We start from the raw sequence: 22,615 nt of genomic DNA, 5'->3' as shown, positions 1-22,615 counted from the left end.
AAGAGGGCAGATAGAGACAATGGGCTAATGGCGCTGGACTCCATTGTTGGCATTTGTCGATCGGAAAGATGTGTTTGCCGTCCTTCCTACGGGATTCGGCAAAAGTTTATTTTATCAGCTGGCTCCGATGGTCACTAAGAAGATGGGATGCAATGAAAACCCTGTGGTCGTTGTGGTTTCTCCTTTGGTGGCACTCATGGAGGACCAAGTAAAAGAAGCAACACTCATTATTTTACTACTTCTTCCAGCGTGCGTGCAGTTGAGGTCTGTTGACAATTTGTGTAGCTCATAAAAAAAAAAAACACTTACTGCATTGCTCTGATTGGTTGTAGGTCTATCCAATTGAGTGCAGAGTTTTTTTTTTTTCCTGGTTCGGTTAAGACATGCCTCATAATCAAAGCCCTATGGAGCAGTATCAGACTCACATTCTGACTAGAATATGATTATGACGAAGTCAGGCTATGGAAGCAGGGCATCAAACATTATTTTGTTCTCCACCTGAAAATAAGTGGCTATCAGAAGCATGCTTTAGGGAAAATGGCATGAATAGTTTAATACAGCTGTTCTGTTGACATTCACAACTTTCTGAGCTGCAAAGACAGAGACAACAATGATAAAAATATAGCTGCGAGCAGCGATTACGGGCCCAAGCCGGTGGCACCGCAACCCCGGTGCCTTTAGTTACCTAAAGGCACCGGGGTGGCGGTGCCGCCGGCTTTGGCCCTTCATCGCTGCTCGCAGCTATATTTATATATATATATATATATATATATATATATATATAAAGCCGGTGGCACCGCCACCCTGGTGCCTTTAGGGTTATTGTGCACGACGTGACACAAAATATCTGCTCGCTATCTGCCGAACGGCTCTGGTAGTTCTGCTTCAACACTGATGATGTTGTAGAAATAGTGCGCTCTGGTTGGTCTGGATTATTCGGGATTTTTTATTTTATACAGAAATAAGTTATTTATAATTCAGATGAGAATAAAGTTAGTGTTGATTAAAATGAAGGAAAACAAATATATTTATCTGAAATATAGCACATTAGTTTTAAATTTATTTAGGTTCAATTACCAAACATACAATCTTAATTTAATTTAAAGCAAACAATACATTTAAAATATATGGCGTGTATGCACTTTTTTTTTTATAAAAAAAAAAAGATATATATCCAAAAAGACAAGGCCTTAAAGGGTTAAACTCTTGTCACTGTAACAGACACAATCTCTCTCTCTCACACACACACACACACACACACACACACACACACGTCAAGTCACTTACATTTTAGATGCAATATTGAATAAGCAGAAAAATCGGATTTTCTGCTCTGAAAATATAAATAAGCTTAAAAATTGAATAAGCACTTTGAATATTCTAAACAGAATAAGCACTGGTCGCTAATGTATAAGTACTAGTACTTAATGGAATAGATACTAGTATCTAAAAAATAAGTACTAGTAGCATGAAAATAGAGACTAGTAGGTTAAAATGATTAAATGTTAAAACGGCTTGCCATATTGGCTCAGAGAGAGAGAGAGAGAGAGAGAGAGAGAGAGAGAGAGAAAATTACCTTTTAGATACTAGTACCTATTAATAGATACTAGTATTTAGGCTCTAGATCCACTCCGAAAGTCACTTCGTGATCATTTAACCGCTTCATTTGAGAAAAACTATCATTATGACATAAACAAACAAACTCAAAATGTCTTCACGGCAACCCGTCAAAATAAAAGTTCGGTTTAACTTGACAGAAATATATTACCGGTGTACAGTAGAATTTAGATATGTCCCAATGTAATAATACTAACACTAATCCAAATAAATTATCATCAAAACTGAATTTAAGGAATAATCCATGTTTTAATTTTAACAGTAAAGCTCATTGTGCAGCACGTTATTTGACAAAAAGTTTATTTAATTTCATATGATTAAAATTGATGATAAATGATAAAATTTGTGTTTTATGTCTTCATTTTATTACCAGAAAAAACACAACACAGAATTAGTGTGACATTTTTTTTCATATATTTTTTTAAATGTTGTATACGTTTAATGATTCATAATACACTATTTCAATTAATTAGACATGCTTTTTGATTGCTAAAAAATTTACACCACGTATTCGTAATACACCTGCTCCGCAACACTAGCAGTTCCCCCAATCCCCCCCCCCCCCCCCCCCCCCCCCCCCCCTGAAAAAAAAATCCTAGGGGAAACACTGGGCATTCATAACGGTGCGCGTCCATGGCGACGAGCGAGCAGAGCTGAGCGAACGTTTAGTTAATTTATTCATTCGAGCGCTCTGCAAGCGCCACCATTATCAATGTGGACGTCCGTATTTAAAAGCTCTCGATCCTCAGTCACATACCAAATATGTATATAATTTTGAACACAAGAGGGCAGTATGGCCCTATGTATGAGTTGGTGTTTAAACTAAACTATCACTCAAAGAGCCCCTTCCCCCTTCCCCCTTCCCCCCACAGACACACACACACACACACAAACAGAATGGCAGGGGGACAAGAAATCCATTCAAACTACAATATCTGACTTTCTGTTGCTCTGAGCTAATGACTTTAAATTAGAAAGTCGATTGGCTTGATGAGAACAATATGTGTGGCAAGTTTTGTAACTGTAGGTAAAACGAGCAAAGTTATAACACACTTTATGTGTCCTTTTTTAGTCATAAAATTAATTTCCTCGCCACGGCCAAACCGTTCGAGATATCAAAAATCCCTCCGGAATTTAGCATCATCAATGTCTTGACGTCATGCTGACCGAGTTTGCTTGAAATCCGATCAATTCCCAAGGAGAATTAAATAGAATTTCAGGGGTATGCGTTTCCAAACAAACCATGATAGCCGGCTTCCTGTTGGGATGTCGTAAAACTTAGAGCACGAAAGTTGTTCAACCCAATGAGATCTATAAGTGTACAGAGTTTCATATTATTACATGCAAGTGTCTTTGATTTATGGACAAGTGTTCGAATCCCAGTCCAGGGGGCGCTGTCGGTCCGCCCTGCCACGCCCGGGTACCAGCTTCAGTCCGGCCCTGATGGCCACGGGTTCTGACCCGTGTGCAAAGTTTCAAGAGTTTTAGAGGATGTTAAGGGCCCCAAAAGCCCCCAAAACCTTGATCAACAATAATTAAAAGCTTTGTCACTCAAACAGACACATCCCCCTCCCCCCACAGACACAGAGGTATGCAGAGAGAGGGAGAGAGGGACAGAGATTACTCCAAAACATCCCATTCAAACCAAAATATCTGACTTCCTGTTGTTCGGAACCAAAATCTGTAAATTAGAAAGTTGTCCGGCTTGATCTGAACAATATGCCTACCGAGTTTTAAGATTGCAGGTAAAACTATGAAACTAACCCTCTCACTTTTGTCAAAAGGTGGCGCTACTGAGTCCCTGCACCACGCCCGTTCCTGAAACTTTGCACATGTCTACTGGCTAATATATGTGACATGTCTGTCGAGTTTCATGCAATTTCAAGCATGCTAAGAGTCTCAAAAGCCTCAAAAAAGAATTTTGAAGTTTGATGTGTTGCCACGGTAACAGTATCAAAGATATCAAGAATCCATTCACAGGTCTACATCTGGCGTATGTTTACATTATAGTAGTGAAGTTTGAAGCAAATCGGGTAAAAATAAGAGGGTGCTTTCAAAGCATTTTGAAAGTGACACACTTCCTGCTGCCAGTTGGTGGCGCTATAACTTTGACTCACAAAAGTCACATCCATGTGATCGGCCTCTTACAGCGAACACACTGCTGAAGTTTCATCAAGATCAGTTAATGTATGTAGAAGTTATAACACACTTCCTGTTTCACGTTTCTCGCCATAATTTCGTTTCCTCGCCACGGCCAAACCGTTCGAGATATCAAAAATCCCCTCGCAATTTTTCATCCTCAATGTCTTGAGTTCATGCTGACCGAGTTTCGTGGCATTTCTTTGAATTCTCTAGGAGAAGTACTTTAAATTCCATTGCATGCGTTTTACAAACAACCCTAAATAGCCGACTTCCTGTTGGGCTGGGGTAAAAAGTAAGAGCATGAAGTATATATGAACCGATGAGATCTATATGTGTACCGAGTTTCATATTCTTACATACAAGCGTGTTTGATTTATGGACCAAGTTTTCGGAGCCCATTCCAGGGGGCGCTGTCGAGCCCCCCTGCCACGCCCGGGTACCATCTTCACCCCGACCCTGATGGCCGCGGGTTCTGACCCGTGTGCAAAGTTTCAAGAGTTTTCGTGCACGTTAAGAGCCCCAAAAGTGCCCGAATAGTCGTAAGAAAAATAAAAGAGGAGAAAAAAAAAAAAAAATATAGCTGCGAGCAGCGATTACGGGCCCAAGCCGGTGGCACTGCAACCCCGGTGCCTTTAGTTACCTAAAGGCACCGGAGTGGCGGTGCCGCCGGCTTTGGCCCTTCATCGCTGCTCGCAGCTATATTCATATATATATATATATATATATATATATATATATATATATATATATATATATATATATATATATATAAACAAGCCGGTGGCACCGCCACCCCGGTGCCTTTATATATATATATATATGTCTACATTGTTCAATCACGCCTCACACACACACACACACTTTTGCAGAGCCCACACCAATGCAAGCTCTATAGCACACATCTTCTCAAAGGTCAAAGCGGAGTTACGATATTGCCCGTCATGCACAGTAACCCTAAAGGCACCGGGGTGGCGGTGCCACCGGCTTGTTTATATATATATATCGTATTATTCTAACTTGTAAAAAACTATTAACTTTTGTTAATATTCAACCATTTCACAACTAACTTTTTTCCATAGATCAAACACAACATAATTATATGGTGGACTGAAACAAAAATGATTAATTAAATAAAATTATTGTTTTCCTCTGAAATAGCAAAAGCATCACACACTAGCTGTACCTGCTCTAAATAAAAAATAGTAATTCAATAAAAATACAAAATCGAACTAAATAAAATAAATTATTACAAAAACAAAATCAAACCAAAGAAAATATATCTTCGAAAAAAAAAGCGAGTGTCATGAGGAAAGGCGCCTCAGGAATCGTCAGGATTAACTCCATGTGTAAGGAATTTTGATTGATTTTATTTGTCACTTGAAAATTATTGTTAAATGTGTGCCTGCATAACTTTAATAAGATTTATTTTCTTTGATTTGATTTGTTTTATATAATTTATTTATTTCGATTTTGTATTTTTATTTAAATACTATTATTTATTTAGAGCAGGTACAGCTAAGTGTGCGATGCTTTTGCTATTTCAGAGGGAAAAAAACACATTTTATTTCAAAAAGGCTTTTCAATTAAATAAAATGTTCAAGCTTTGTTTTCGTTTTATTATTTTGTTTGTTTTAAGCTTTGTTTAATTTATATTGTTAATCATCTGACACAAAACAAATGCATAAAGTATCATTTTAACTTTTAAAAAACTATTAACATTTGTTAATAGTACATTGCCTGTCTTTTGTTAATAGGACAAAACATAGTTATTATATTTTATAATATTTTATAAATATATAAAATAAACATTTGTAATGAAATCGTTCAAAAAAATGATATTAGCATTGTTTTAAACTTTGAAATAGAAGTAGCGCAATGCCTGGCCACTCCCGCGCCGCCTCCTTTTCACAATCCGAGGGAACCGTCTCCGGAATATTAACCTCACTCCTAGAAGTCCAATTCTCATTATTCATGCCTCTTACCTGGGATTGATTGCACACACACACACACACACACACACACACACACACGCACGCACGCACGCACTCACACGCACACACACACACACACACACACACACACGCACGCACTCACACGCACACACACACACACACACACACACACACGTGTCAAGTCACTTACATTTTAGATGCAATATTGACTGTTCTTCTGTTTCAGCAGCGAAAATAGTTAAACAAAGATCACAGCAGAACCATTGCATCTCACAGCAACGTGTTTTCTCATTACTGAATGATTCAGCATTTTGAACAAATTGGTTGACTCAAAGATTCAATGACCAATCCATAAACATCTGTCTCATTCATGAATGACTCAGTCGTTCAAACGAATCGTTTGAACGAATGAATCAATGACCCGCTCATTAAGACGGTCGCCTGGCGACACCTAGTGACGGTTTAGTGTTATTTGATTATACACTCAAAATATTCCACAACAAATCCTTTAAATTTAATGATATTCAGAACAGAACACGAATAAAAAAATAACTATAATAAAGCCAAAACGAAATAATTTAAAACAAAAGTAAAAGTAAGTGGTGTTAGGCTCACGTAAATCTCTCTTTAGAATCTAAATGTTGCAACATTTGCGATGTATTTGGATGCTAAACTATTCTTTATTACAGGCTTTGTACTTCACTCACGTTCCAATATCGACGGAAAAAATCATCCTCTTCACTTGTGCAAAAATGTGCTTGGAAAAATCACAGTGGAGCGGTGCTTACTGTGAATGATACAAATTGTACTACTGACTATTTCAACATAGCAGTGTAATTTGTATATGTTAGGTTGAATGTTTTATTATTGTGTGTGTGTGTGTGTGTGTGTGTGTGTTTGTGTGTGTGTGTGTGTGTGTGTGTGTCAGTGTGTGTGTGGGGGTCTGGGTGGCTCAGCGCGATTGAACAGTGAAACATACTCCGTCATTTTCTTCATACAGGACATTATTCAAACGTCAAAGTGTTTACTTATATTTGTGTACACTCGCAATAAAACACAACATTGTGTTTTTGTTAAATAAATTAAAGTAATACGTCCCCCGAAATGGCGCTAATTTTAAAATGAAACTAAAATGCTCACGGCTGCACGGGCATTCATAACTCTGCGCGCCCACGGTGAGGGACGAGCAGAACAGAGCGAACGTTGTTTAGTTCATTCCTACTTCCATAGGAATTAATTGAAAAAGCTCACTCTACTCTGCACCATTATTAATGAATTGTGCAGACGTCCTTATTTTACTTTCGCTTTTTACCTGATTTTGAACACAAGAGGGCAGTATAACACTATGTATGATTTGGATTATTATTATTTTTGACTAAACAACCATTCTGGCTGTTTTTAAACTTAAAAATAATTCTTAAATTGAAAAAAGGAATAAAATGGGTTTAGTTCTAATATTTGTATAATTTTATATAAAAATAAATGGTGTATAATTACATTTTAGAAAGATATGAGACATGCCCTGATTCTTTTTTTGACATTATTGTCCTCGATCAGAGCCCTAATCTGTTTATTTTTTCAGTTACACATTCTACATTGATTAAAAAAGAAAAATCAAATGTGTTTTTATTTTATACAGAAATAAATAATCTATCATTCAGATGAGAATAAAGTTAGTGTTAGTTCAAATTTTAAGGAAAACAAATATATGATCTGAAATATAGCACATTCATTTATAATTCATTCAGGTTCAATTACCAAACATACAAATCTCAATGTAATTTAAAGCAAACAATACATTTAAAATACATGGGTTGTATGCTATTTTTTTATATATAAAAAGATATATATCCAAAAAGACAAGGCCTAAACTTTAACAAGGGTTAAACAATCACTGTAACAGACACAATCACACACACACACACACACACACACACACACACACACACACACACACACACACACACACGTCAAATCACTTACATTTTAGATGCAATATTGACTTTTTTTTCTGTTTCAGCAGCGAAAATAGTTAAACAAAGATCACAGCAGAACCATCGAGCATCTCACAGCAACGCGTTCTCATTACTGAATGATTCAGCATTTTGAACGAATCGGTTGACTCAAAGATTCAACGACCAATCCATAATCTGTCTCATTCATGAATGACTCAGCCGTTCGAACGAATCGTTTGAACGAATGAATCAATGACTCGCTCATTAAGACGGTCGCCTGGCGACACCTAATGACGGTTTAGTGATATTAAAAGTATCATTCTTTCCAACGATTGTTAATTAACTCATATTTGAAACATAAGCTATATATATATATATATATATATATATATATATATATACACACATATATATACACACACATATATATACACAAAAATAAAATAAAAACACATTTGAAGCGTGTTTGCTTACTAAATTGTGAGCGGAACGAAAGTTGCAGCAAATATCAGCAACAGGAGTCAAATTTCATTAATCACGAGAGTGAAGAGCTGACTGAAAAGATGATGACGGAATAGGCTATTTTATGTAAAAGCCCCTATTTCAGCGAATCTATCCTTGTACTCTTTTGTTGTTGTGTTTTCCGTGAAAAATAATAGACTATTGAACTCACAATTCAAGCAATCGGCCCCGTTATTGCACTAATTTTAAAGTGACACTAAAAAGTATGCGGCTGCACTGGCATTCATAATGGTGCGCGTCCATGGCGACGAGCGAGCAGAACAGAGCGAACGTTTTTTAGTTCATTCCTACTTCCATAGGAATTCCCTCGAGCGCTCTGCACGTGGCCATTATCAATGTCCCGTATTTAAAAGCTCTCGGTCCTCAGTCACATACCAAATATATGTATAATGTATATATAAATATAATTTTGGACACAAGAGGGCAGTATGGCCCTATGTATAATTTTGTGTTTAAACTAAAAGAGCCCCTCCCCCCCTCCCCACACAGACACACACGAATGGCAGGGTGCATTCTCTCTGTCAGAGGGAGAGGGAGAGAAAATTCTCAGAAACATCCACATTCAAACCAAAATATCTGACTTCCTCTTGGTCTGAGCTAATGACAGTTAATTAGAAAGTTGTCCGGCTTGATCTGAACCATATGCATACCTGTGTCTGTCGAGTTTCATGCAATTTCAAGCATGCTAAGAGTCTCAAAAGCATCAAACAAGAATATTAAAGTTTGATGTGTTGCCACGGCAACAGTATCTAAGATATCAATAATCCTTTCACAGGTCTACATCTGGCGTGTGTTTACATTATACACATAAAGTTTGAAGCAAATCGGGTAAAAATAAGAGGGTGATTTCAAAGCATTTAGGAAGTGACACACTTCCTGCTGCCAGTTGGTGGCGCTATAATTTTGACTCACAATAGTCACATCCATGTGATCGGCCTCTTACAACGAACACACTGTTGAAGTTTCATCAAGATCAGTTAATGTATGCAGTAGTTATGACACACTTCCTGTTTCACGTTTCTCGCCATAATTTTGTTTCCTCGCCACGGCCAAACCGTTCGAGATATCAAAAATCCCCTCGCAAACTTTCATCCTCAATGTCTTGACTTCATGCTGACCGAGTTTCGTGCCGTTTGTTTGAATTCTCTAGGAGGAGTATTTCACATTCCATTGCGTGTGTTTTACCAACAACCCTAAATAGCCGACTTCCTGTTGGGCTGGGGTAAAAAGTAAGAGTGTGAAGTATATATGAAACGAGGAGATCTACATGTGTACCGAGTTTCATATTATTACATGCAAGCGTGTTTGATTTATGGACCATGTTTTCGGACCCCGTTCCAGGGGGCGCTGTCGAGCCCCCCTGCCACGCCCGGGTACCATCTTCAGCCCGGCCCTGATGGCCGCGGGTTCTGACATGTGTGCAAAGTTTCAGGAGTTTTTGAGCATGTTAAGGCCTCCAAAAGTGTCCAAAAGGTAGCAGAAAAATAATAAGAAGAATAATAAAATATAGCTGCGAGCAGCGATTACGGGCCCAAGCCGGTGGCACCGCAACCCCGGTGCCTTTAGTTACCTAAAGGCACCGGGGTGGCGGTACCACCGGCTTTGGCCCTTCATCGCTGCTCGCAGCTATATTTATATATATATATATATATATATATATAAAGCCGGTGGCACCGCCACCCTGGTGCCTTTAGGGTTATTGTGCACGACGTGCAAAAACGTAACCCTGCTTTGACTGTCGAAAAGAAGTGTGCTGTAGAGCTTGTATCAGTGTGGGCTCTGCAAAAGTGTGCATTGAGGGCACATGTCAACCACAAAGTATGCGAGAGCAACCTTCTGAAAGGTCAGGTCTACATCCAGGTCTACATCTGCCGTGTGTTTACATCATAGTAGTGAAGTTTGAAGCAATCAGGTGATTTCAAAGCTTTTTGAAAGTGACAGACTTCCTGCTGCCAGTTGGTGGCGCTATAACCGGGGTGGCGGTGCCGCCGGCTTTGGCCCTTTCATCGCTGCTCGCAGCTATATTTATATATATATATATACACACACACACACACACATATATATATATATATATATATATATATATATATATATATATATACATAAATATATATATATTGTTTTTTTAAGAGACAAGACAGAATATTACTTGCCTGATCTGATTAGAAAAATAGTGTTTGTGTGTGTGTGTGTGTGTGTGGCGTAATTGAACAATGTAGACATAAAGACATATTCCGTCCTTTTGTTCATACAGGACATTATTCAAACTGCAAAGTGTTTACTTATATTTGTGTACACTCGCAATAAAACACAACATTGTGCTTTTGTCAAACTATAAACTCTTGTCAAACTGTAAACTACAACTGTCACCCAACCAAAATCTCTTACACACACACACACACAGTTTAAAAGCAAAAAATATCAAACAATCCTATTTAAAAACAGTCTGTGGGAGCCATCTTTTGGACATTCATCATATCGCATTGGTTTTCATTTCTTGTCATCAAACAGAGCCCTAATCTGTTTATTTTTTCAGTTACACATTCTACATTGATTAAAAAAGAAAAATCAAAGGTGTTTTTATTTTATACAGAAATAAATAATCTATCATTCAGATGAGAATAAAGTTAGTGTTAGTTAAAATTTTAAGGAAAACAAATATATGATCTGAAATATAGCACATTCATTTAAAATTCATTCAGGTTCGATTACCAAACATACAATCTTAATGTAATTTAAAGCAAACAATACATTTAAAATATATGGGTTGTATGACTATTTTTTAATATAAAAAGATATCCAAAAAGACAAGGCCTAAAGTTTAACAAGGGTTAAACTCTTTTCACTGTAACAGACACAATCACACACACAATCACACACACACACACACAAGTCAAATCACTTACATTTTAGATGCAATATTGACTTTTTTTCTGTTTCAGCAGCGAAAATAGTTAAACAAAGATCACAGCAGAACCATCGCGCATCTCACAGCAACGCGTTCTCATTACTGAATGATTCAGCATTTTGAACGAATCGGTTGACTCAAAGATTCAATGACCAATCAATCCATAAACATCTATCTCATTCATGAATGACTCAGTCGTTCAAACGAATGAATCAATGACTCGCTCATTAAGACGGTCGCCTGGCGACACCTAATGACGGTTTAGTGTTATGTTTAAAAGTATCATTCTTTCCAACGATTGTTAATTAACTCATATTTGAAACATAAGATATATTTATATATATACATACATATACACACACATACACAAAAATAAAAACACATTTGAAACGTGTTTGCTTACTAAATTGTGAGCTGAACGAAAGTTGCAGCAAATATCAGCAACAGGAGTCAAATTTCATTAATCACGAGAGTGAAGAGCTGACTGAAAAGATGATGACGGAATAGGCTATTTTATGTAAAAGCGCCTATTTAAGCGAATCTGTCATTGTACTCTTTTATTGTTGTGTTTTCCGTGAAAAATAATAGACTATTGAACTCACAATTCAAGCAATCGGCCCCCGAAATTGCACTAATTTTAGTGACACTAAAAAGTATGCGGCTGCACTGGCATTCATAACGGTGTGCGTCCATGGCGACGAGCGAGCAGAACAGAGCGAACGTTTAGTTAATTTCTACTTCCATAGGAATTCATTCGAGCGCCACCATTTCAATGTCCGTGCGGACGTCCATATTATACTTTCGCTTTCAAGTTAGTGTTTTTAAACCCCCCAGCGGGAGGTTTACACAATTGGTTTACACAATCACACGTTGATTAACCGGTGGGAAAATATTCCCATAGTAACATCCCTAATATATAAATATATATAAATTCAATAGGCCTACCTGATTTTGAACACAAGAGGGCAGTATAGCACTATATATGATTTGGATTATTATTATTTTTGACTAAACAACCATTCTGGCTGTTTTTAAACTTAAAAATAATTCTTAAATTGAAAAAAAGGAATACAATGGGTTTAGTTCTAATATTTGTATAATTTTATATAAAAATAAATGGTGTATAATTACATTTTAGAAAGATATGAGACATGCCCTGATTCTTTTTTTGACATTACTTGAATCCCTCAACCATAGCAAAACCGTTTGAGATATTCAATATCTGTTCACAATTTAGCATCTTCAATGTATTTTCATCATGTTGAAAAAGTTTGGCATGAATAAAATAAACTACTTAGGAGGAGTAGCTAAAAACTCAGAATCTGAAATCCACATTCAAACCAAAATATCTGACTTCCTGTTGGTCGTAGCTAATTACGGTAAATTAGAAAGTTGTCCGGCTCGAAGAGTACAATATACATATCGAGTTTTGTTACTGTAGATAAAACTAACCCCCCCACTTTTGTCAAAAGCATTTAGAAAGTGACACACTTCCTGCTGCCAGTTGGTGGCGCTATAACTTTGACTCACAATGGTCACATCCATGTGATCGGCCTCTTACAGCGAACACACTGTTGAAGTTTCATCAAGATCAGTTAATGTATGCAGAAGTTATAACACACTTCCTGTTTCCATTATTCGCCATAAATTCGTTTCCTCGCCACGGCCAAACCGTTCGAGATATCAAAAATCCCCTGGCAATTTTTCATCCTCAATGTCTTGACATCATGCTGACCGAGTTTCCTTGCGATTGGTTGAATTCTCTAGGAGGAGTATATCGAATTCCAGGGGCATACGCTTCCAAAGAAACCATAATAGCCGACTTCCTGTTGGGCTGGGGTAAAAAGTAAAAGTACAAAGGATATATGAACCGATGAGATCTATATGTGTACCGAGTTTCATATTATTACATGGAAGCGTGTTTGATTTATGGACCAAGTTTTCGGACCCCGTTCCAGGGGGCGCTGTCGAGCCCCCCTGCCACGCCCGGGTACCAGCTTCAGCCCGGCCCTGATGGCCGGGGGTTCTGACCAGTGTGCAAAGTTTCAAGAGTTTTCGTGCACGTTAAGAGCCCCAAACGTGCCCGAATAGTCGATAAAATAATAATAATAATAATAATAATCCTAAGGAAAACAATAGGGCCTTCGCCTTTTCAAGGCTTGGGCCCTAATAATCCTAAGGAAAACAATAGGGCCTTCGCCCTTTGGGCTTGGGCCCTAATAATCCTAAGGAAAACAATAGGGCCTTCGCCTTTTCAAGGCTTGGGCCCTAATAACACCAATCTTTCTTTATACACTCTGGAACCGTGACTGGAATATTTTAAAAATCATCGGTAGATTTTTTCTTTGATTTTGAGGGAATTGGAGGTCCCTTTGCAAGACAACACAACAAAAGATGTACTGCAGTTGAACTTAATGTTTGGGAATAATTTAGGAATATGAATTGTTGTTGTGCTTTGTGTGGATGTTTAAATTCAATCAACCCATCTCCAGCCTCTCTGCTATGGGCCCTGAAAGTCTCCCTCTTTCTTTTTCTTTCTAATGCAGCAGAGATGGATGCATGCTGGTAAACTCATGTGCAGTAGATTCCGGTAACTCAAGTTTTGCCAGAGGCATTCATTGTACATTAATGGTAGTTGCTGGGAGTTAGGCAGGAATGAACCCAGATATACAGCATAAAAATGGAGCTGCTCCAGGGTTGACTTCTGTTCAAAACAGAAATCACAGTCCTTGACTGGACAGCTGACACCGACAAGACAGGGTGGCTATATATGTGACATTATACAACAGCTTCAATCACTGACCTTTAGGTCTTCAATGAGACATGAATTGCCGCAGAAGGTACTTCACAGGATGAATGTAAAGCGACTGCAACTGACTGCTCATACTGGACACCTGTGGGAAAATACAAGAGCATTGTTTCTCAGAAATATATTGTTGTTTTATTTGTCTTTTCACTATCATGTTTCTCAATCCTTCTTTTTATCCAGCACATATTGGATTAAAAGTTTTCTTTCCCTCTCCTATTTTTTTATTTGTATGAAAGGTTCATGGCTTCTTAAAGTTTCTGATGTTATCCACATCTCCCTGTGGTGAACACTGCTTCAAAATCATGGCATGATCTGAATCAGAATGAAAAGAAGAAACATAGTTTGAGGATAATTTATGTAAATTATTCAGGATCATTTATTTGAAAAATACTATATTTTGTCAGGCCTAAGACTAATGTGATCTCCATGTAATACCCAAGTAACATAATCTAATTTCAACTACTGTAGAGTCTCCTGTAAAATGGTACAAGATTTAGTGCTGACAGCCATGGCGAATGTTGAATAAAGACACTGTATTGATGTCAGAATGGCTTTAAATGCAGGCTTTTTCCATGTAAAGCATATTTAATCTCACATTATGCTACATTTTTGTTCATGTTCAAGGCATTGCTTATAATGTTTTTGGTTTGAAAATAATTCTGTTTTTCTTTTTAAATATTCCGAAATATCCTGAATGTATCTTCCTCTCAGAGCAATTCGTACATAATTTCCATAACGTTTATGTAGAAAAATATAAAAGATGCCTTTGCAAAATGCAATAGTCTAAACGTTGTTGTTGTTGTTTAAGACAACATTTTAAATTTTAATTTAAATCTTTATGAAACTAGGTCACAATCTGTTAAATAATCATTTAAACTGAGGGACAGTAAGTCTTTCCCTATTCGTTGACATTTGGTGACCTTAGTCTTTAAAAATCCTTAGTCTTTAAAAAACTCACTTTAAAGCATATACTTAATTGCTTACTGGCCTAAAAATAGACAAATACATGCCTCATTCCTGCAACATTTTTATAATTAACATTGTTGTTGGCATATGATTGCCATTATTTTAAAAGTCCATTTTTAGGCCCAAATAAAGACTTATATAGACACATCTTCGCTTGTGAGGCCAGTTCAGTTCCCAAACATTTGTTCATCAACATTTAAAATTCTCTGATGAGAGATCTGTCATTGCTGAATATTTATTCCTATGCCAAATATTGAAATTTGATTGCAATTTTCCCCATTCATCAGGTGACTGCTGTGTTAGTTAGTGCCACCTCACCTGGAGTTTTACTCAGCATGTTTTGACTGACTCGCATCATTTAAACCAATTTAAAAAGAACTTCATGAAATTTAAATGTATTTTCAAAGTCTGGCACATTAATAAACACATTCCACCATCTGTTTGAATTTTTTATTTTTTTATTTTAACACATGGAAGCACATCTTTGTTACAACTTGTATATAATAAACTGATTCCAATGCAAGTTATCCAATGCACTTGCACCCTTATGGCATTTTGTTATGATTTCAGTGCCATCTTTGCCTTCATTAGTAAATACTTTTTTACTCAAATACCTCTCATTAGGACCATAAGATAAATAAGACAGCATTTAATTGATCCCTAAGATGAAATCATAATGTCTGATTTATTTCACCCTTTAAGACCATTAAGAACCAGTGTTGTTATTTTTAACTCAAATTAAAACCATTAAAAATTGTTTTGGAAAAAAAGCTAAAATAATATATATATATATTAGATGAAAAAGCTTAAACTTAAATGAATGTTAGAAAAAAATTACAACTAAAGTACTGGAACTGAAATAAAATAAAGCTAAATAGAAAAAAAATGTATATAAATTAAAAAATTACTAAAACTGAAATTAAAATGAAAACTGAAATGTAAAGATAAAAGTCAATTTAAAAAATGACTACATAACACTAAATTAAAACGGATAAGAATAGATTAAATAAAAACAAATGGTCTAACTAAGATAGATAAACACAGAAAACAGAAGAGCCGGAGCATACAGTGTGTGTGTGTATATCGTATATATATATATATATATATATATATATATATATATATATATATATATATATATATATAACACATGATCAATGGTGTCATTCTTTACAGCATAGTGGTCCAATCAGTGTGTTTCTGAATGCATTTAGAAAGTGGGATGCTTTCTGCAAGGGTGCATGTTGCTAAGTGTTCTCCTTTCAGAAACTGTCTGTCAAGGGACATTCTCCTCACAAACCAAAATGTTCTTTTGATTGACCGTCCAAACTCCAAACATATTAAATATTAAATGTTAACCATGTTTATAATGCTCTTGGACTGCTTATTTTCTCTATTATAAGACAGATTATTATTCAAGGTATTTTTGCTTGTTTGTCTGGTATACTGGTTGTAAGCCTATACAGACATTACATTATTATCATAAAGAAAGTGATGTTTGGCTCTGTAATACATTCCTAGAAACTCTGCTTATGTCACTTTAAGTTAGTATTAGATCCGTCTCTGCTTTCTGTGCATTTAATAACTCTTTATTGGCCTTTCAGATCTGTCCTGCACTAAGCAGCACACGCCTCTGTTGCATACGGACTCTTTTATAAGGCATTATTGTATGAGGGCAAATCCATGAATAAAATATGGTATAAAACTGTATATTCCTTCTATGAATAATGTAACAAGAAATTCAATATCTTTGCATTCTTTCTCTGGTTAGAGCAACACTTTGTCAAGACCTGTGCTGTATGTACTACTGCTGTCATGTTTAGAGGGCAGGCCACATAAGTGTGCCCCTTTTCATCCTATATTTGGCAGAGTTTCTGTTCTAAGGTTCCTGCAGGATTTACTATATACTATGCGTTATTTAACCAGGTGACTAAATCCCATGTCATGAACAATGTGGCACTCACTATATAAGAAGAGTTTTTCAATGGACAGTATTTTGTTACTGTATATTACAGCTTATAAAGCTATGCTGTAGCTGGTGTATAGTGCAAGTGCCCATCCGCGCAGCAGCCTTGTTTCCAGAATAACTTTTTTCCATTATTTTTTCATATTCTTTGTTAAAAAGTTATAAGCCATGAACCAAACCAATCATCTTCAAGGTGAATCAAGAAAAAGGAAAAAGGTTCAAGGTTCAAAGACTTTAAGGCTTTCATTAGGGAAAGAACTACAAATCTAGATTTAAATTCAAAGAGACAAGATAGTCTATGCATGACCTGTCATTTTATTTTTTTATCAAAAATAAGGCGATTTGAACATTATATAGCGCGAACACTCTCGTATGTTTCATTACACTCTCTCACAGAAAGTCCAAAACGGATTTGTAGAAGTAATAGCTTCTGACGTTCGAGGAAATCCCTTTATGGACAATGTTGATTTGCTTCTACTAAATCTTTTACATCATTCACTGATTCACGTTCTTTTGATACAATTTGCTTGTGTCTATTTTGCAGAATCATGGATAATGTTGTTTTGAAAAAAGATAATGTCTGCACACTGAAATTGCAGGTTTTAGTAAGCTAATTTATGAAACATTTCAGCCAGTCAGGTCTTCATCAGACACAATCCACAAGACTTGACTGGTTGAATTTGAGCTCATTTATAAACTTTATGTAGTAGCCTACTGTAATTTTAGTTTGCAGACTTTTATATTTTTATGCACCTGAGCCCAATTCAGGTTTTGGATGTGTACACCTATTTTGTATTTTTTGTTGTAATTAAAAAAAAAAAACCAATACAATAATTTAAAAGAATTAAGCGAAATAATGTAAACAGATGGCATCAACAGTATATAACTTCCACCTCAAAGTACATCTGTCTTTAACACTGTATAAGGTATTGTTTTTAACTTTCAAGGCCCCGGGGGGAATCCCTTAAAACACTTTTCACACTCTAACTGATTTATTTAGTGTAGGCTATACATGCATCACAGGAGAAGTCATATCATTTGTTTTTTCTGAATTTTTACCATCTGGATTGCTAGGCTAGATTCATGGCTAATTTGTGTCCTAAATACAATTGTTGAAATAATAATTTTTTATTAATTTGACAAAATTGCAATGTGATTTAAAAAAACAACAACAATAAAATATGCTAACAAGTGGTATTTACCTTGATTTTGAGTCTTTGTTTTCTTCACACATCAAGTCTCGTGGAAAAGGTTTAAAATGTTTTATTTTGATAAAACTCAACCCCTAGGACATAAAAATGACAACTCGGATCGAATTCAATCCATGTGTTAGCTCAAAATTTAGTCTCATCATCACATGAAAATATTACCTAACTATTTGACTGGCGGTCCCTTTAAATATTCATTAACACAACGCCGTCATGTGACAAAACACGGATGTGAATAGTTGCATGACAGATCTCGTGATCAGAATGCCCTTAAAATGTGAAGGAATTGCATTATGTCTATTGAGTATTGTAATATGATTCAAATAGTATTTGCCATCATTTGTTTGCTTCCTCTAAATCAAGCTGCTCTTCCCTTGGTGATCAACACTTGGCATTTTGAGAATGCAGCTGGCGCAGGTGAGAGTCTGAGACCATGACTATGACTGCACCGTGTATGAGCTCTGAGGGATGTGTAGGGTCTTCTGTGATTTCTCTCTGTAGCCTGGAGCTCGCTTCAGAAGGGTGGCTCGGTTCTGGACGCGGTGGAGAGGGGTTGCGCGCAGTGTGAGCGCGAGCAGTGTGATGGCAGCGTCGGGTTCGGCGGGAGCCCGGATGAGCGGGGAGAGACCACCCTTGACGCGATGATCATGAATGGGTAGGCTAGGCAAATATATCAGTAGGCTATGCTTAACTAGGAATTTTCCCACATTGAAAAATAATAATACATAATAATAATAATATTATACAACAAAAATAGCTATTTAGCTCCGTCCACTCCCATGAAGCAGTGAGTCGTACTGAATTCGGAACTGCATATACTACTCTTACTATTTCTGCCATAGTAAGATGTGGTAAGTAGTAGATAAGAGTACGCTAGTATGGGATTCCAGATTCAGCAATGGACTCCCTATGGTTTCAAAATACTTAAATATTTGCAATTATATATAAAAATTAAATAAGAAGTTTTATATTTATCCATTGTTTATAATTATATTCTGCTGTTCGCAATGCTTCATCGGATTGTACCTTTGTATTTTGTCAGATTGTCAAATACTACTTTGCTTCAAATCAAATTTTGTGGTGTTGTGATTGGGTGGATTTAAGGCTTACAATGCTTTAACAAAGACCTTTTTATAAATCCCTATGGTAAAAATGAATGGAAAAAATACTTCCAGAACCAGCATCTCTGAAAAATTTGGCAGGCACTGTTGCACTCTATTGCAGCGATCTCACTTGTCCGTGTCTCAGTTTATTCCACCCTTGCGACGAAAAACACGTCATCAGAGAAGAGGGCTGCATCCGACATTGCTTACTTCCTTTTTATGTAGTATGCGAAAAACAGTATGTGAAAAAATATGTCATTGTAGTCATAAAAGAGTAGGCAAAAAGTACCTGGATGACCTCCTAGTTCCGGCGAGATTCAGAAGTGTGCATGTGATGACCCTTGGCCTTACTATCCCATGAGGCCACAGGAGTTTAACACAATTTAAATAAAAAGAAATGTAAAAAAAAAAAAAAAAAAAAAAAACATTGTGACCATAGGCGCTGATCTGAAAACAATTTTTCATTCATTTTTACCAATCATACACGTCTACCGTTATGTTTAGCATTACAACATGACACAAAAGCTTGTACTTTGTTTTTTGCACAATGATAAATTGCAAACTAATTATGAAGTTTTTACATTAAGTGTTTGTCATTATAGTTCGCCTAGTTACTGTAAAGTATCAGCCCTGTGTTTGTTTGCTATATGTCCCATGTTCAGTGACACAATGGAAGTGGGGGCAGTGGGAGACCTACGCAGGGTCAAAAATGCTGTGGGTGTTGCCCGAGCCGTGATGGAATACACAGAGCACACCTTCATAGTGGGCGAATCAGGTAGGAACTGCATTTAGTAGTCACTCCATTCACAAATCATGTGGCTGCAACTCAGTGATCAAGAGGTTCGCCCAGGGGGAAAATGTGATCACAGATGGAGTGATTTAAGAATTAAAAATGTATTTTCAACTCTTTCTTTCTCTAAATTATGTGTATATAGATACTAGAGGCCTATTCAGATTTTATATCAGCTTTACACTTTGTAGTTCCATCTATAATGTTGTGCCATTCTATTAATTCCATCTGCTTTCTTAATTAAAATTAGAGTACTAAAACAGCTTTCTTTCTGTATGCATGGCTGCTTAACATCCACATTACAATAAAAAAGGCTGAGTAAGCCTCCCCTGCTCCATTTTTGCTCTTTCCTGTGTCTAATGTTTATTTCAAATCAGCTCTACTATGTGATTCAGTTCAAACCTCCCCTGCTATATGAAGTTTAGTAGCACTGAAAAGTTACTTTTTTCTGTCTTCATGCAGCCACAATCTTTGCACAAAACATAGGCTTCATGTCTGAGGACTTGTCAGCCAACCAATCAATAGCTATTTTCTCCAAGTGGTTGCAGCTGAATTGTCAACCCAACTATAGAAAGGTGAGTCTCTAAAACCAGGAACCTCTGTGTAATCATCACTGCAGGGTTTACCTTTTAAGTTCTTAAGCACCTTTGGCAACTTCAAACGTGGTTTTAGAAGATGATCTGTGGCAGATAAACCGTTTCGATATACTTCAATTGAACCAAACGTCTTTGAAAGATTTTTTTAAAAAGTTTCAGTCAGTGTTATGGTTAGAGCCAGAATTGCATGTGCTTTACAAGACTTGCTTTACATTGAGAAGCAGTCATGTTTACCTCAATTCATACAGGATTTGTTGAGAAGTTTTGGAAGGATATCACTGACTAGAAAATATGCACCGTGAAACAAACCAATGAATAATGCATAGTGAGATTCATGAAGAAAACAATGGTTGATTCCTACATTCTGCTATTGGCACAATCAAAGCCTTATGGAAATATGCGAAACAATGCTCTGAATACATTATTTTTTGTGTTTTCATAGTCAGATTAAACTGTAAGGGTTGTTGGCTATATAAATCAGATCATCAAAAATCTGAATTTCCCTAGAAAACTTTAAGGTGGATAAAGCAAATCAGGGAGCAACATGAAAAATGGATGGCCTTGCTTATATAATGCTAATTTTAAAACGTTAGTCATAAAAAAAAAAAAACCTTTGTTCTGTGTCCCATATCAAAGCATGATTTGAAGCAATATCACTTGTTTATTTCGTCTTTTTATTTTACAGAATGTTTTTCCAGACCCTTCCAAATCATGTGGGCCGTACAAGCCCAACGCTAAGTCGTGGAGGCCAAAGCATCCGAAGGGAAATTTTGACCCCAGTTCTCATGACACAATTGGTAATATTACTCTTAAGATTATACGTGTTTATTTATTGTAAAGCCTAGATTAAAAAGATGGATAGATGATCAGACAAAGAAATCTGTTGGTGCAAATGTGTTTTTCTTAATGCAGACTTGGGTCCACAGAGTATCAAGCTCATTAGTTTTCATTTGCATAATGAAAAGAAAGCATGATAAATGGGCTGAATGCCTTGAGGACATATTTGAAAACCACTGCTTGTTTCAATCCATTGATGCATATGAGCTTAGATGATGTGACATTCTTACCGGTAATTTTGATTAGGAATGATTGTGATTGGTAAGAACGGACAGGTGGCTGCTGCAACGTCCACCAATGGAGCAACACATAAGATACCAGGGTGAGTATGACAGCTTGTTAGAATGTCCCAGGTGTCCTACTGAAGTCAGAATGCATTAGTGTTTAAAATCAAAAGAAAAACAGAACCTCAAGAAACTTCACTGTGATTTTAGCTTTGCTGTTTTTCAGTAGTGACAGAAATGGATTTCCAGTCCCCTGTCAACAGAGCTTTAGTAAAGTATATGTATGCTGATCTGTAGTCGTGTAGGTGATTCACCAGTGGCTGGAGCCGGGGCTTATGCCGACAGCACAGCGGGGGGAGCGGCTGCCACAGGGGATGGAGACATCATGATGCGTTTCCTTCCTAGGTAATTACCATTCTGTTGATGCTAATAAAATGACCTCTAGAAAAGAAAAACTGGTATGAACTGCATTGATAAAATAAATGTGATTCTATAGAAATATCTAATTGAAACCTTTTATTAAAAATGTTCATTTTTTATCAGTTTTCTAGCTGTTGATTTAATGAGAAATGGAGCCCAACCCACTGCTGCCTGTAAAATGGCCATATCCAGAATCAAGAAGTACTACCCCGATTTTTTTGGAGCACTTATTTGTGCCAATACTACTGGTGGATATGGTAAATGTCTAATGTTTGCTGCTTATTCAGAATTAGTATAAAAAGTGTTATAAGAATCATGAAATTCATTGTCAAAAAACCCCTTCTTTTATTCAAAGGTGCAGCTTGTAACAAGCGTCCTGGGTTCAGCCAGTTCCCCTTCATGGTGGTTAACCCACAGACAAACCAACCTCAGTTGCAGAAGGTGGACTGCTTTTAATTGCCAGCATTTCGTTTTTATGTTTACATGCTTCTTAAAGTTTGTTCATGAATTTTTGATTGGTATATGTCTTATGATCATTGTTCACATTGCACTACTTTATATATAAAAAATAAAAAAAAAACCTTCCAATTTATTTTT

The 22,615-nt window shown here is 36.6% G+C and overlaps 1 protein-coding gene across 1 annotated transcript; it reads left to right on the top strand.

Moving 5' to 3' along the window:
- Positions 1–18,280: 18,280 nt before the first annotated feature.
- On the top strand, positions 18,281–22,595 carry aga (aspartylglucosaminidase). The gene is made up of 9 exons (XM_056261856.1): positions 18,281–18,465; positions 18,550–18,703; positions 19,814–19,926; positions 20,404–20,516; positions 21,223–21,334; positions 21,621–21,696; positions 21,896–22,003; positions 22,142–22,275; positions 22,374–22,595. Exons 1-9 carry the CDS (start codon positions 18,342–18,344, stop codon positions 22,472–22,474), a joined length of 1,035 nt encoding a protein of 344 aa, XP_056117831.1. The 5' UTR covers positions 18,281–18,341; the 3' UTR covers positions 22,475–22,595.
- The last annotated feature ends 20 nt before the right edge of the window (positions 22,596–22,615 follow it).

This window comes from Rhinichthys klamathensis, unplaced genomic scaffold (genome assembly GCF_029890125.1).
Source record: "Rhinichthys klamathensis goyatoka isolate OS25496 unplaced genomic scaffold, OSU_Roscu_1.1 h1tg000186l_1, whole genome shotgun sequence".
In the NCBI taxonomy this organism is placed as follows: Eukaryota; Metazoa; Chordata; class Actinopteri; order Cypriniformes; family Leuciscidae; genus Rhinichthys; species Rhinichthys klamathensis.
Note: the sequence above shows the minus strand (reverse complement) of the source record. Positions and strands in the feature narration are given on the sequence as shown.